Consider the following 13332-nt stretch of genomic DNA (forward strand, 5'->3'; position numbering starts at 1 on the left):
TCAACCAAAATCGATTCATTTTGACCAAAAGAAATTTAATACTACATCTTTTATTAAGAAGAATTAACTTTAACCCAAAAAGATTAGTTTAATACTAAAAGATGAATTTTCAACCAAATAGTTGAATTTTCTTTTAAACTGTTCAAACTTCAAGCCAAAAAGACGAAGTGTCTACAAAACAGTTGAATTTTGAACCCAAAAATATGCATTTTTTAAAAAAAGGTCATTTTTAACCGAAAAAAGTGATGTTCCAACGAAAATATTAATTTTTTACCAAAAAGACCAATTTTCCTCTTAAAAGTTAAATATTTGACTAAAAACGAGGCGTTTCTACAAACAATATGAATTTGCAAGGAAAAAAGTTAATTTTTAACAAAAAATATCATTTTCAACCCAAGAACTTGATTTTTCAACAAAAAAATTTTCAACCAGTAGGTGATTTTCTAATGAAAAAGATTAATTTTTCGCGAAAAAGGCCACTTTTCAACCAAATAGTTGAATTTTCAACCCAAAAACATGATTTTTCAAACACAAAAGATTAACTTTACACCATAAAGATTGTTCAACCTGGTAATTGAATTTTCATCTGAAGAGGTGAAGTTTCTACGAAACAATTGAATTTTCAAATAAAAAATATGAAATTACAAGAAAAAAAGTTAATTTTCAACAAAATAGATTAATTTTTAAACAAAAAACTTTATTTAGTTATTATCATATTTATTTAAACCTTCAGCCTATTAAAAATAAATTTTTAAACACCTAAAAATGATGAATTTAATTAAGCAATTTAATTTACAAGGCAAAAGTTAATTTTGAACAAAATAAATACATTTTATACCAAAATAGACGAATTTCGAAAAAAAAAAAATAATAGTACATTTTTTCATGAATTAACTTTCAACCAATAAAATATGATTTTTCTACCAGAAGATGAATTTACAACCAAACAGTTGAATTTTCAAACAAAAATCATTTTCACCCAAAAAGGTGATTTTTGAGAAAAGATTAATTTCCCACAAGAAAAACTTCAACAAAATGGTTAAATTTTCAACTAAAAAGGCCAATTTTCTACAAAATCGTTGAATTTTCAAAAAAACAATTAAATTTTCAACCAAAGAAGATAAATTTTGAGAAATTTCGAATTTTGATAATAGTAAACTTTTTAATTAAAAATAATGAAATTTTAACCAAAAAATTGCAAAATAGTTCAACTTTCAACCTAGTAGTTGAATTTAAAAAAATGACTTTTTAAAAACAGTTGAATTTTCAACAAAATAATTACATTTTCAACCAAAACCGATAAATTTTGAACACAAAATTTAACAGTACATAAACCTTTTAATTGAAAGGAATTAACTTTTAAAAAGGACTATGAAATAGTTGTCTTTTTGTCACAAAAATTTGAATTTTTAATCAAAATATAATTTTCAATCCAAAAAGGTGATTTTGAATCCAAAATTGTAAAATTCCACCAAAAAGACCAATTTTTATCCAAACAGTTGAATTTTAAACCCGAAAATATGAATTTTTGGCCGAAAAATTTCAAAGTAGTTCAACTTTCGACCAAGTAGTTGAATTTTCAAACAAAAAAGATAAATGATTAATAAAATAGTTGAATTTTCAACCAAACTCATTCAAGTTTTCTAGCAAAAGATAAATTTTCAATCAAACAGTTGAATTTTCTACCAAACTGATCAAATTTCAAGCCAAAAAGACGAATTTTCTACATAACAGTTGAATTTTAAAACCAAAAAATAGGCATTTTTAAAAAAAAGGTCATTTTCAACCGAACAAGGTGATTTTCCAAAGAAAAAGGCGTTGTAGCAATGCGATCACATTTTAAATCCGAAAATATGGATTTTCAAGAAAAAAATTAATTTTTATCAAAAAATATCTTTTACAACCCAAAAAGTTTATTTTTCAACCAAGAATAATAATTTTCCACCATGATTTTTAACTCAAAAATATGATTTTTCACCATAAAAGATTAATTTTTCACCATGAAAAATTTCTAACCTAATAATTCAATTTTCTACGAAAGAGGCGAAGTTTAAAAAAAAACAATTAAATTTTCAAACAAAGAATATGAAATTACGAGAAAAAAGTTAATTTTCCACAAAATAAATGAATTTTTAAACCAAAATCTTTACTTACTTTTTATTATATTTATTTATTTATTTATTTAAAGCTTCAGCCAAGAAGTTAAATTTTCCACTAACCAAAAAGGATGACTTTTTAATGAAACAATTGAATTTTCACGAAAAACGTTGATTTTCATCAAAATAAATAAATTTTATACTAAAAGAGACGAATTTCGAACCAACAAAACAACAGTAAATTTTTTAATTAAAACAATTAATTTTCATCAAAAAAATATGACTTTTCTACCAGAAGATGAATTTCCAACCAAAAAGTTGAACGTTCTACCATAAGTGTTCAAATTTCAAGCCAAAAGACGAATTTGCTACAAAACAGTTGAGTTTTTATCGCGAAAATATGAATTTTCAACAAAAAAGATAATTTTCAATAAAAAAGGTGAGTTTTTAACAACAAAGATTAATTTTCCACCAAATAGATCAATTTTCAATTAAACAAGCAGAGTTTCTATAAAACTATTAAATTTTCAAGAACACCAAGTTTCAAAACAAAAGAGACTAATTTGAAAAAAGAGTATTAAAAAAAATACAAAGATATTAAATTTTCAAAAAAAGTAATTTTCAACCCAAAAATGTTATTTTTTCAACCAACACGATTCATTTTCCACCAAAACAGACCAATTTTCTACCAAACAGTTGAATTTTCAACTTGAGACTCAAATTTTCTACAAAGGATTTAACTTTCACCCGAAAATATGAATTTTCAGGAAAAAAGGGTAATTTTCAACAAAATAGTTAAATTTTCAACAAAAAAGATCATTTTCAACCCAAAAGGGTGATTTTTCAAACAGAAAGATTTATTTTCAAATAGTTGAATTTTCAATTGAAAAGAGGAAATTTTCTAAAAAATTACTAAAAAGTTACAACGTAGTTCATCTTTCACAAAAGTTTTAACCAAAAGAGACGAAGTTTTAAAGAAAAATAGAATAATAAACTTTTTAATTAAAAATAATTAAATTCCAACCAAAAAAAAACTACTTTGTTCAAAAAAATATTTTAAAAATACAAAATGGTTAAATTTTCAACAAAAAATATCATTTTCAACCCAAAAAGACGATTTTTCAACCAGGACGATTAATTTTTTTATAGTTGAACTTTTAATTGAAGAGGCGAAGTTTCTGATAAAGAATTGAATTTTTAAACCCCAAAAAATAAATAAATAAAAATTTTAATCTAGAAGATTAATTTACTGCCAAAAAGACAAAATTTGAACCAAACAATTACAACGCAGTTTAACTTTCAACCAAGCATTTAAATTTTCAACGAAAACATATGAATTTGTAATAAAACAGTTTAATTTTCATACAAAAGAGACGACTTTTGAAATAAAAATATAATAGTCATCTTTTTAAACTATTATTATTATACAAAAAATAGAATTTTTCAACAAGAAATCATCTTTAGCCTAAAAAGGTGAGATTTCAACTACGAATATTAATTTTTTTTACGAAAAAAGGCTTATTTTTAACCAAATGGATGAATTTTCAACGAAACTTGCGAATTTTCCGAAAAAGAATTGAATTTTTCATCCGAAAATATGAATTTTTAATCAAAAAAGATAGTTTTTAACACAAAAAGTTGATTTTTCAACAAAAAATAATAATTTTCCACAAATAAAGTTCAATTTTCAAAAAGAATAGTTGAATTTTCAACGAAAAATCATGAATTTTCAACAAAAAGATCATTTTCAACCCAAAAAGGTGACTTTTAAACGAAAAAATATGAATTTTCAACAAAAAGTTAATTGTCAACTCAAAAAGGTGATTTTCAAAAACAAAAATATGAATTATCAACAAAAAGATCATTTTCAACCCAAAAAGGTGATTTTCTAACGAAAAAGATTCACTTATCACCAAAAAAGACCAATTTTCCCCCAAATCGTTACATTTTTAACTAAAAATGACAAGCTTTTAAAAAACATTTAAATTTTTTATAAAAAAATATTAAATTACAAGAAAACCCTAATTTGAAACAAAATAGTAGTTCAACTTTCAACCAAATAATTTAATTTTCAACCAACCAAAAAGAATAACTTTTGAATTAAACAACTGCATTTTCTAGAAAAAAAGTTAATTTTTTCAACAAAATAAATCAATTTTCAACCAAAAGAGACGAGTTTTGAACGAAAAAAAAAAGAAAAGCAATTTTTGAAATAAAAAGAATTAATTGTCAACCAAAAAACTATGACTTTTTACTAGAAGATGAATTTACAAACCAAAAAGTTTAATTTTCTATTAAATTGTTCAAATTTCCAGCCAAAAAGACGAGTTTTCTACAAACCAATTGATTTTTTATCGCGAAAATATAAATTTTCAGCAAAAACAATCATTTTCAATCCGAAAAGGTGAGTTTTTAACAACAAAGATTAATTTTCCACCAAAAAACACTAATTTTCCACCAAATAGATTAATTTTCAATCAAACAAGCAGAGTTTCTGCAAAATAATTAAAATTTTAAGAAAAGTAATTCAATTAAATCGAATTGATTTTTAGGTTTTATTACGAGTTTCTAAAAAGAAAATAATTTTAATACTGAAAAACGAGTGTAATACCGAAAATAAATCAAAGAATTTTTCAAATCACTGAAGACATATTTATTAATCCTACATTTGAGAGGTCGGTGTGAAGTATTCGCATATTTCGCCTAATTTCATCTTAACTTTACGTCATTAAAATACTTGGAACGATCCTAAAAACACATATTTTTCTTCTCCATTTTCCCCAATTTTCTTTTTTGTTTTCAAAAATCTCGGTTATTTTTTTTTCTCTCTCTCTCTCTAGGACGTTCACAATGGCCTGATTACAACTAGAATACACAGTATTCAGATTTCATTTCTACAAACAGCAATTTGACTTGCAAGTCGGATTATGTACACACTACTGTTCGGCATTTGCTGCGAATATAAAATTACGTATAGTTTGCACACTCGGAAATCATCTGAAACGAAGGCACGAGAGTTGTTTGTAAAAAAATATATATTGCAATCTACAACTCTACAACTTAGAAAAGTTCACAAAAGCGCTGTGTCCAAATTAAATAAAATTTACGAAAATAATGTCGTCACGATTTAAAAACGTCTTTAAATCAATACATAAAACTAAACTTCCTATCTCGATAATACTATCTAAATTCTTTGATCTCATCAGTACTTAGCAAATTAATTTATGCTTTTATCCTCGAGTTTATAAAAAGAAACTATAAACTCATCTCAAAAAAAAAAAAGAAAAAAAAAGAAAAAAAGAAAAGAAACACCCATAAATTCTTAATTTCTTTTTATAAGACTCTTAGAATAATTCACCTTCATAGCCTCGAAGCTGAAAAATTATCACAATCTTATTTCTCGATGGACAGCAAATCCCTCGTACAGGTCCCTCAACTGCCTAAATCCTTTGAATCCCATTTTCGCCCCAGACAAACGACAAGCAAAAACGAGAGCTTGATAGAGAATACCTGGGTCAATAAATTCCAGCGGACATTGCTTATCTACATTTATCTGCTCCTCATCTTCCGGATCGTCCCACATATCTCGGTAGGAAATATTCTCCTGATAAAGGAAATAAATCATGGCCGCGTTGAAAGTGTCACTGACACCAAAAATATCTACAATTGGCCTGGGTGGTTGGGCTGGACACTGTAAATATTCACCGTTTGGGGCACGGCCCAGAGCTCCCCTCTCATCAAAAGCACAGATCAGTATGGCTCTGAAATTTGAGTGGAAAAAGAAAAAATACAGATTTCAGAGTCCAAAATGCACTCAAAAGAGGGAAAATGGGGCTGATTTTTCACGAAAATAGTGGATTAAATTCTTTTTAATCAAATTAATGTTAATTACTATATACCTAAGATTTCAAGCCGAAATATATTGCATTTTCAACAAAAATAATTGATTTTTCTACCAAAAGAAACGATTATACGACAAAATAGTTCAACTTTTATGCAAATTAGGGGAATTTTTAACAAAAAAGTTAAACTTTCAACCTGTAAGGATGAATTTTCAAATCAAAACGATAAATAAAATAGTTGAATTTTTTACCAAACTATTCAGAGTTCTAGCAAAAAAAAGAATGTTCTATTGGGAATGGTTAAACTGCGATGCGCCGTCTGGTGACAAAATTCCGAACTAGAAAGAATAGGTACGATTTTAAATATGCATTTTAAATTGTGCATAAAAGTGTTTTAAAGATTTTTTACTGAGATTAAAGTATTCATTGGATAATAAAAATAAGTATGTATCGAAAAAAAGGGTTTTATATGGAATTTACATATTATACGGTGAAAACCACATTTTTTGACAGAAATATATTTTTAAACAAAAAAAAAAACAATTATTGTACTATTTATTATAACTTTCAAAGATTATAAAGTTAAACGGACTTGTTTTACAGCAAAAATGAACCCAATGTACATTTTTATTAATTTATAGATGAATTACTTAATATTTAAAAATCTAATCTAAAAATTGGGTTATAATTCGTATTTCAATTCCTATCGTCTATTATTCGTATTCTTTGCATAATCTGGATAAAATTGGTTGCTACATACATTGATTAAAGTTAATTCAAACTTACAATGCGTTGAAACTTACAAGAAATAGAGAAATAACTGGTTTTTTAAACCTATTTTACAAAAATTGTTTTTTTTTTCAATGTATAAGATGGAAATTCAATCTATAACTATTTACTTTTAACGACAAAATAGTTTTAATTCTTCACCAAATAGTTGACCAAATAGTTGAGCTTTCTATCAAATTATTGAATTTTCAAGCGAAAAAAAAACGAGTTTTCCAAAAACCAGTTTAATTTTCTACCAAATTTTTGAATACCAATACCAAATTGTTAAATTTGCTAGCCAAAAAGACGAATTTTCTTTGATTTAATAAAAAAGAATTTTTTACTAAAAAAGAAGAATTTTCAACAAAATACATCAATTTTAAGCCAAATATTTTATATTTTTTTCGTTTAAAAATGTTTAACGAAATTGTTGAATTTTTAAATCAAACCGGATAAATTTTAAACACAAAATAAAGTAGTTGAATTTCCGGTGAGACTTTAATTTGAAAAAACAAATGTTTTACAAAAATTTTTTTTTTAATTTTTTACGAACTAGTTGAATTTTATATCAAATTGTTGCATTTTCAAGCGAAAAAAACTAATTTAGAAAAAAAAACAGTTTAATTTTGTACCAAACTGTTGAATTCTATACCAAATTGTTGAATTTGCTAGCCAAAAAGACGAATTTTCTTTAAAACTGTTGAATTTCCAATCCAGGAATATGAATTTTCAACACAAAAAAAAAAAGAAAATTGACTAATATTGTTGAACTTTGAAATAAAAAAAAAAGATGAATTTTAAATACAAAATAGAGTAGTTGCATTTCCGGTGAAAATTCATTTTGAAAAATCAAATGTTTTACAAAGAAAAAGTTTTTAATTTGTACGAACTAGTTGAATCAAATTGTTGTATTTTCAAACAAACAAAAAAATCTAAAAAAAAAAACAGTCCAATTTTGTACCAAATTTGTTAATTCTGTACCAAATTGTTGAATTTGCTAGCCAAAAAGACGAATTTTCTTCAAAACTGTTGAATTTTCAAGCCGGGAAAATAAATTTTGAATTTTTTACTTAAAAAGACGAATTTTTAATAAAATACATACATTTTATACTAATTTTTTTCATTTTTGAGTCGAAACGTTGAATTTTCTACAAAATAATTGAATGTCAACTAAAAAGATTAATTTTCTACCAAAAAAGGCAATGAATGCGATATTAGTCCAAATTTATTCAATTAATTTTTTATTTATATTGTTTCGGTTCTAAATTATTTCCAATATATAAAAAATATATAATTTTCTATCAAATAATTTAACTTTATACCAAATTGTTGAATTTTCTAAAAAAAAATCAGTTGAATTTTCAATGTGAAGATATGAATTTTCAGCAAAAAGATCATTTTCAAACAAATAGTTAAATTTTTAACTCAAAAAGGTGAATTTTCAACCAAGTATATCAATTTTGTATTAAAAAAATTCTAAACCTAACAGTAGAATTTTCTAACAAATTGTTCAAATTTCAAGCTAAAAACACGAAGTTTCTGCAAAAAAGTTCAATTTTTTACTTGAAAATGTAAATTTTCAACACAAGAATTAAATTTTCAGCCTATAAAGATGAATCGTTAAATCAAAACGATAAATTTTCAACCAAGGAAGAAAAAAAATCAACCAAGTTGTTGAATTTTCAAGCCTAACACCATTCTTTTTACAAAACAGTTATATTTTCAACCCGAAAACGTTTGAATTTTCTACAAAAAAATGAGTTTTTTACCCAAAAATAACCATTTTAAGCAAAATAGTTCATTTCTATTCACATAGTTAAAGTTTCTACCAACTGTTCAAATTTTAAACAAAAAATATGGAGAAAGGGTTACTTCTTTACTAAAAGATGAACTTTTACCTTAATAATTGACTTTTCTACCAAATTGTTAGAAATTTCAAGCCAAGAAGACTAGAAACAGTTAAATTTTAAACTAAAAATATACATTTTCAACCAAATAGTTAAATTTTCAACTCACGAAGATGAATTTTCAAGCAAATAGATCAATTTTCTACCAAAAAAGACCAATTTTTCACCAAATAGTAGAATTTTCAACAAAAGAGTTGAGTTTTCGAGATGTAAAATCGATTTTTTAAAAGGGAAATTTGTCTTTTTATCCCAAAACGGTGTATTTTAAGCAAAAAGGTTATGTTAACATAAAAAAACCGGAAAGTTAAATTTTTTTACGAAACAGTTAAATCTTTAATCCAAGAAGTCAATTCTTAACCAAATAGTTGAATTTTTGACCAAACTTCAATAAAAAAAGTTGAATTTTCAACAAAAAGATAATTTTCCAACAAATAGTTACATTTTCAACTCAAAAATATGAATTGTCAAATCAAAGCGATAAATTTTCAACCAAGAAAGAAAAAAAATCAACCAAATTGTTGAATTTTCAAGCCAAACATGAATTTTTTTGCAAAACAGTTATATTTTCAACCCGAAGAGTCTAATTTTTTTTACGAAACAGTGAAATTTTCAACAATAAAGTTGATTTTCCATCAAATAGTTGAATTTTCTACAAAAAAATACATTTTTAACCCAAATATATAAATTTTAAGCGAAATAGTTTGTTTTTATTCACATGGTTGAATTTTCAACCAAGCAGAACAATTTTCTACAAGAAAAAAAAACCTTTTCAACCAAATAGTAGAATTTTTAACAAAAGAGTTGAGTTTTCAAGATAAAAAGTCGATTTTTTTTAAAGAAAAATTTGTCTCTTAAATCTGAAAAGGCGATTTAAAAATAAAAAAGTTATTTTTACATTAACAAAGATAAATTTTAAACCAAATATTTGAAATTAGAAGAAAAATAATAATTTTCATCCGAAAAGTTCTATTTACAACCAAATAGTTCAACTTTTAAGCAAAGTAGGAGGATTTTTAACAAAAGAATTGAACTTTCAACCTATAAAGATGAATTTTTAAATCAAAACGATGAACCAAATAGTTAAATTTTTTACCAAACTATTTTAATCATATACATACATTTTTCATCATATTATAGTTAAATGTTCAACCTATAAAAATGAAAGTTTAAACTAAAATTACAAATTTTTAACAAGAGTTTAATTTTCAAGCAGGAAAAACGAAAACAAAAATTCAACCAAACTTTATAATACCACTATATAAGGAGATTCATGTGACATGACATTCCTCCAAAGGATAACTAAAAAAATCTATTTTTAGGGCATTTATGGAGGGGGAAAATAAAATAAAAATTTATTTTTCTGGAAAACTACTCGACCGATTTTGATGATCGAAATATATGTTATAGTCATTCATATGAACTTAATATGTGCTTGATACCCGAAAACTCGAATTTTTTACGAAACAGTTCAATGTTAAGCCGAAAGACGAATTTTATACAAAAAAAAATTAAATTTTCCACACAAAAGTACGGTTTTTCTATAAAAAATTTAATTTTCAACGAAACAGTTGGATTTTGAATAAAAAAAAAATAAATTAAATAAAAATTCAATCAAATACTTGAATTTTCTACTAAACTGTTCAAATTTAAAGCCCAAAGGACCAATTTTCTACAAAACAGATTAATATTTAACACGAAAATAATTACTTGAAACAAACAAGTTAATTTTTTAACCAAATAGTTAAATTTTCTGTCAAACTGTTCCAATTTCAAGCCGAAAAGACGATTTTACTATAAAACAACTAAATTTTCATCCCGAATACAATAATTTTTAACCCAAAAAGACAAATGTTCAATCGAGAAGACTAATTTTCTAGCAAAAAATACAAGTTTTCAACCCAATAGTTGAAGTTTCAACTCAACAAGCTAAGTTACTATAAAAAATTTAATTGTTAACATAAAAATCTGAATGTTCAAGAAAAAAAATTAATTTTTAACAAAATAGTTCAATTTAAAAAGTATTTCAATAGTTTTCACTATTTTAAAAGATTCCAATGAATTTTCGAGAGCTTTAACCAATTTTAAGGTATTTACACATATTTTTAAATTTATTTTTAAGATTTTAAAAGATTTTAAAGAATTTGGGACATTTATGAAGATTTGAATTGATTTTCAAAAGCTTTAACAACGTCAAGGTATTTTCAAACATTCATTTTTTTAAAAATATTTTTAAACATTTCAAGGAATCTTTAATAAATTTCACGAATTTGAAGGATTTTAAGGAATTTACGACATTTAAAATCCTCCAAAGAATTTTCAAAAGCTTTAGAAAATTTTTATTGTTTTCAAAGAAATTAGATAATTTTAAAGAAATCCACAGAATTTTTAATAGATTTCAAATAATTTTCAAGATTTCGGGATATTTAAAAAGTATCGAAGGAATTTCCAAGATCTTTAATAAATTACAAGGTAATTTCCAAAGATTTTAATTTTTTTAAAGATTACAGGATATTTTAGAAGATTTCAAGGAATCTTCAATTTTCAAGAATTCTTATTAACGATTTGGTACATTTAAAATATTCCGAAGAATTTTTGAAAATCTTTACAAAATTTCAAATTATTTGAAATATTTTAGGTAATTTGTTAGATTTTCCATAATTTCATCATTTCAAGATTTCAAGACATTTAAAAGGATTTTTATGATTTTAAGAGATTTAAAAAAATGTATGATTGTTTCAAGAATTTTGTAGAATTTAGAAAGATTTGGAAAGATACTACAGAACCTATAAGGTTTTACAATATTGTAAAAGACCCCAAGCAAATTCCAATTTTTTTTAATGGACTTTATAACATTTCCAAAGATTTAAATGATTTGAAGTAATTTTGTAAGCTCTCTACATTTTTCAGGATTTTAGAAAATACGGGATTTCATCGATTTCTCAAGGGATTTTGTTGGACTCCTGATAATTATTGAATATTATTAAGAAAAGAATAATTCTAAAAATTCCTTACCCAGGTTTCACGTCAACTTTATTGATGTAATCCAAAGTCTTGGTCATATTTCTAGACTCCTCGGAATCCATAAACTTTTCTCCAATAAAAACTACATCGGCAAATGGCAGCAATTGGCAGATTCCTGATATTTCTTTATAGACTTCGAGACTAACAACTATGGGATTATTGACTACTCTATCTTCGTCTCTTCTCATCGCCGTATTGTGATCGTGTATTGCTTTCATCATTTGCACAACGTTATTCACGTTTCGACCCTGAAAATACATTTTATAAGGTACAGTACTGTACATAACTGACATAAAACCAATTTAAATTTTTATTTTTTAATTTTTTATTTATTATCCTCAGAAATTCCAAGGTTTCTAATTAACTAGAAAAATGTTAAAAAGTGAACAATTTAAACTGAAAATAATTAATGATGTGACTAATGTTCTTTTGAATTTAGAAGAATACAAAAGAATTTGATAAAACTCATAAAAATGCAAGTGAATTAAAAATAATTCGATAATATTTTTAAAAAATCATTACATTCAATAAAGGGGTTATCCCTAAATTGCGCAAAACATTTTCTGCCCATTTTTATCTTACCAAAAAGAAAATTCATTTCGAAATTAAACTATTGAAAAAAAAAAGCATTAAAAATTGCATCATTTTCTATTAAACACATTAAATATTAAAGAGTCCTCAATTGCAAATCCTAAAATTGAACTACATGCCAATCCAAAAAAATGTTCGAAATTACATCATTTAAAACTATAAACATTCCAAATTAATCAAGTTTCATTTTTAAATTTATTGTTTAAAGATTCAACTATTCTATTAAAAATTCTTATTTATTTTTTAAACAATTTTATAACTGAAAGTTTAATTATTCCATTTTTGGTTAAAAAATCAATAATTTGGTTGAAAATTTATTTATTTTATTGTAAGTTCGTTTTTTTAGTAGAACGTTAATCTTCCTGATTAAAAATTTAATTACTTTCTCGAAAATTTACCTATTTTGTTAAAAGTTCATTTTATTATTTAACAATTTTGTTGAAAATTTATTTATTTTAATGTAAGTTCCGCTTTTTTGGTAGAAAATTAATCTTCTTCATTGAAAATTCAATTGCTTTGTTGAAAGTTAAAATTCTTTGTTAAAAGTTCATTTTATTATTTAAAGATTCATCTTTCTGGTTGAAAATTCATTAAATTTCTTGAACTGAAAATGTAATTATTCTATTTTTGGTAAAAAATTGATGTATTTTATTACGAATTCGTCATTTTTGGTAGAAAATCAATTTTCTTGATTAATATTCAGTCACATACTTACAAGAAAATTTAATTTCTTTCTTAAAAATTTATTTTATTTAAAGATCCATCTACATGTTTAAGAATTAGTTTTTTATTTTAAATCAATTTCTTAAACTGAAAATGTAAATATTCTATTTTTGGTGAAAAATTCAAAAATTTGGTTGAAAATTTATGTATTTTATTGCGAATTCGTCTTTTTTAGTAGAAAATCAATGTTCTTGATTGAAAATTCACTTTCATACTCACTTCAAAATTTAATTTCTTTGTTAAAAATTCATTTAATTATTTGAAGATCCATATCCCTGGTTGAAAAATCGTTCTTTCTTTTAAATCAATTTTTTCACTGAAAATGTAATTATTCTATTTTCGGGTGCAAATTTATCATTTTTAGTTGAAAATTCAAACAATTTG

The 13332-nt window shown here is 24.3% G+C and overlaps 1 protein-coding gene across 6 annotated transcripts in view; it reads right to left on the minus strand.

The window, feature by feature from the left end:
• Positions 1 to 4725: 4725 nt before the first annotated feature.
• The window catches only part of LOC117168165 (ketohexokinase-like), a 22918-nt gene continuing 14311 nt past the window's right edge, over positions 4726 to 13332 (minus strand). For 5 of the 6 annotated variants that reach the window (XM_033353600.1, XM_033353601.1, XM_033353595.1 and 2 more), the window contains 2 exons: positions 11626 to 11882; positions 4726 to 5857 (listed from right to left, as the gene is read on the minus strand). In XM_033353600.1, the coding sequence (XP_033209491.1) occupies positions 5482 to 5857; positions 11626 to 11882 (633 nt within the window). In that variant the 3' untranslated portion in view covers positions 4726 to 5481. The remainder of the gene's footprint in view (positions 5858 to 11625; positions 11883 to 13332) is intronic. The other variant, XM_033353599.1, reaches the window with a different exon arrangement.

This window comes from Belonocnema kinseyi, chromosome 2 (genome assembly GCF_010883055.1).
Source record: "Belonocnema kinseyi isolate 2016_QV_RU_SX_M_011 chromosome 2, B_treatae_v1, whole genome shotgun sequence".
Taxonomy (NCBI): Eukaryota; Metazoa; Arthropoda; class Insecta; order Hymenoptera; family Cynipidae; genus Belonocnema; species Belonocnema kinseyi.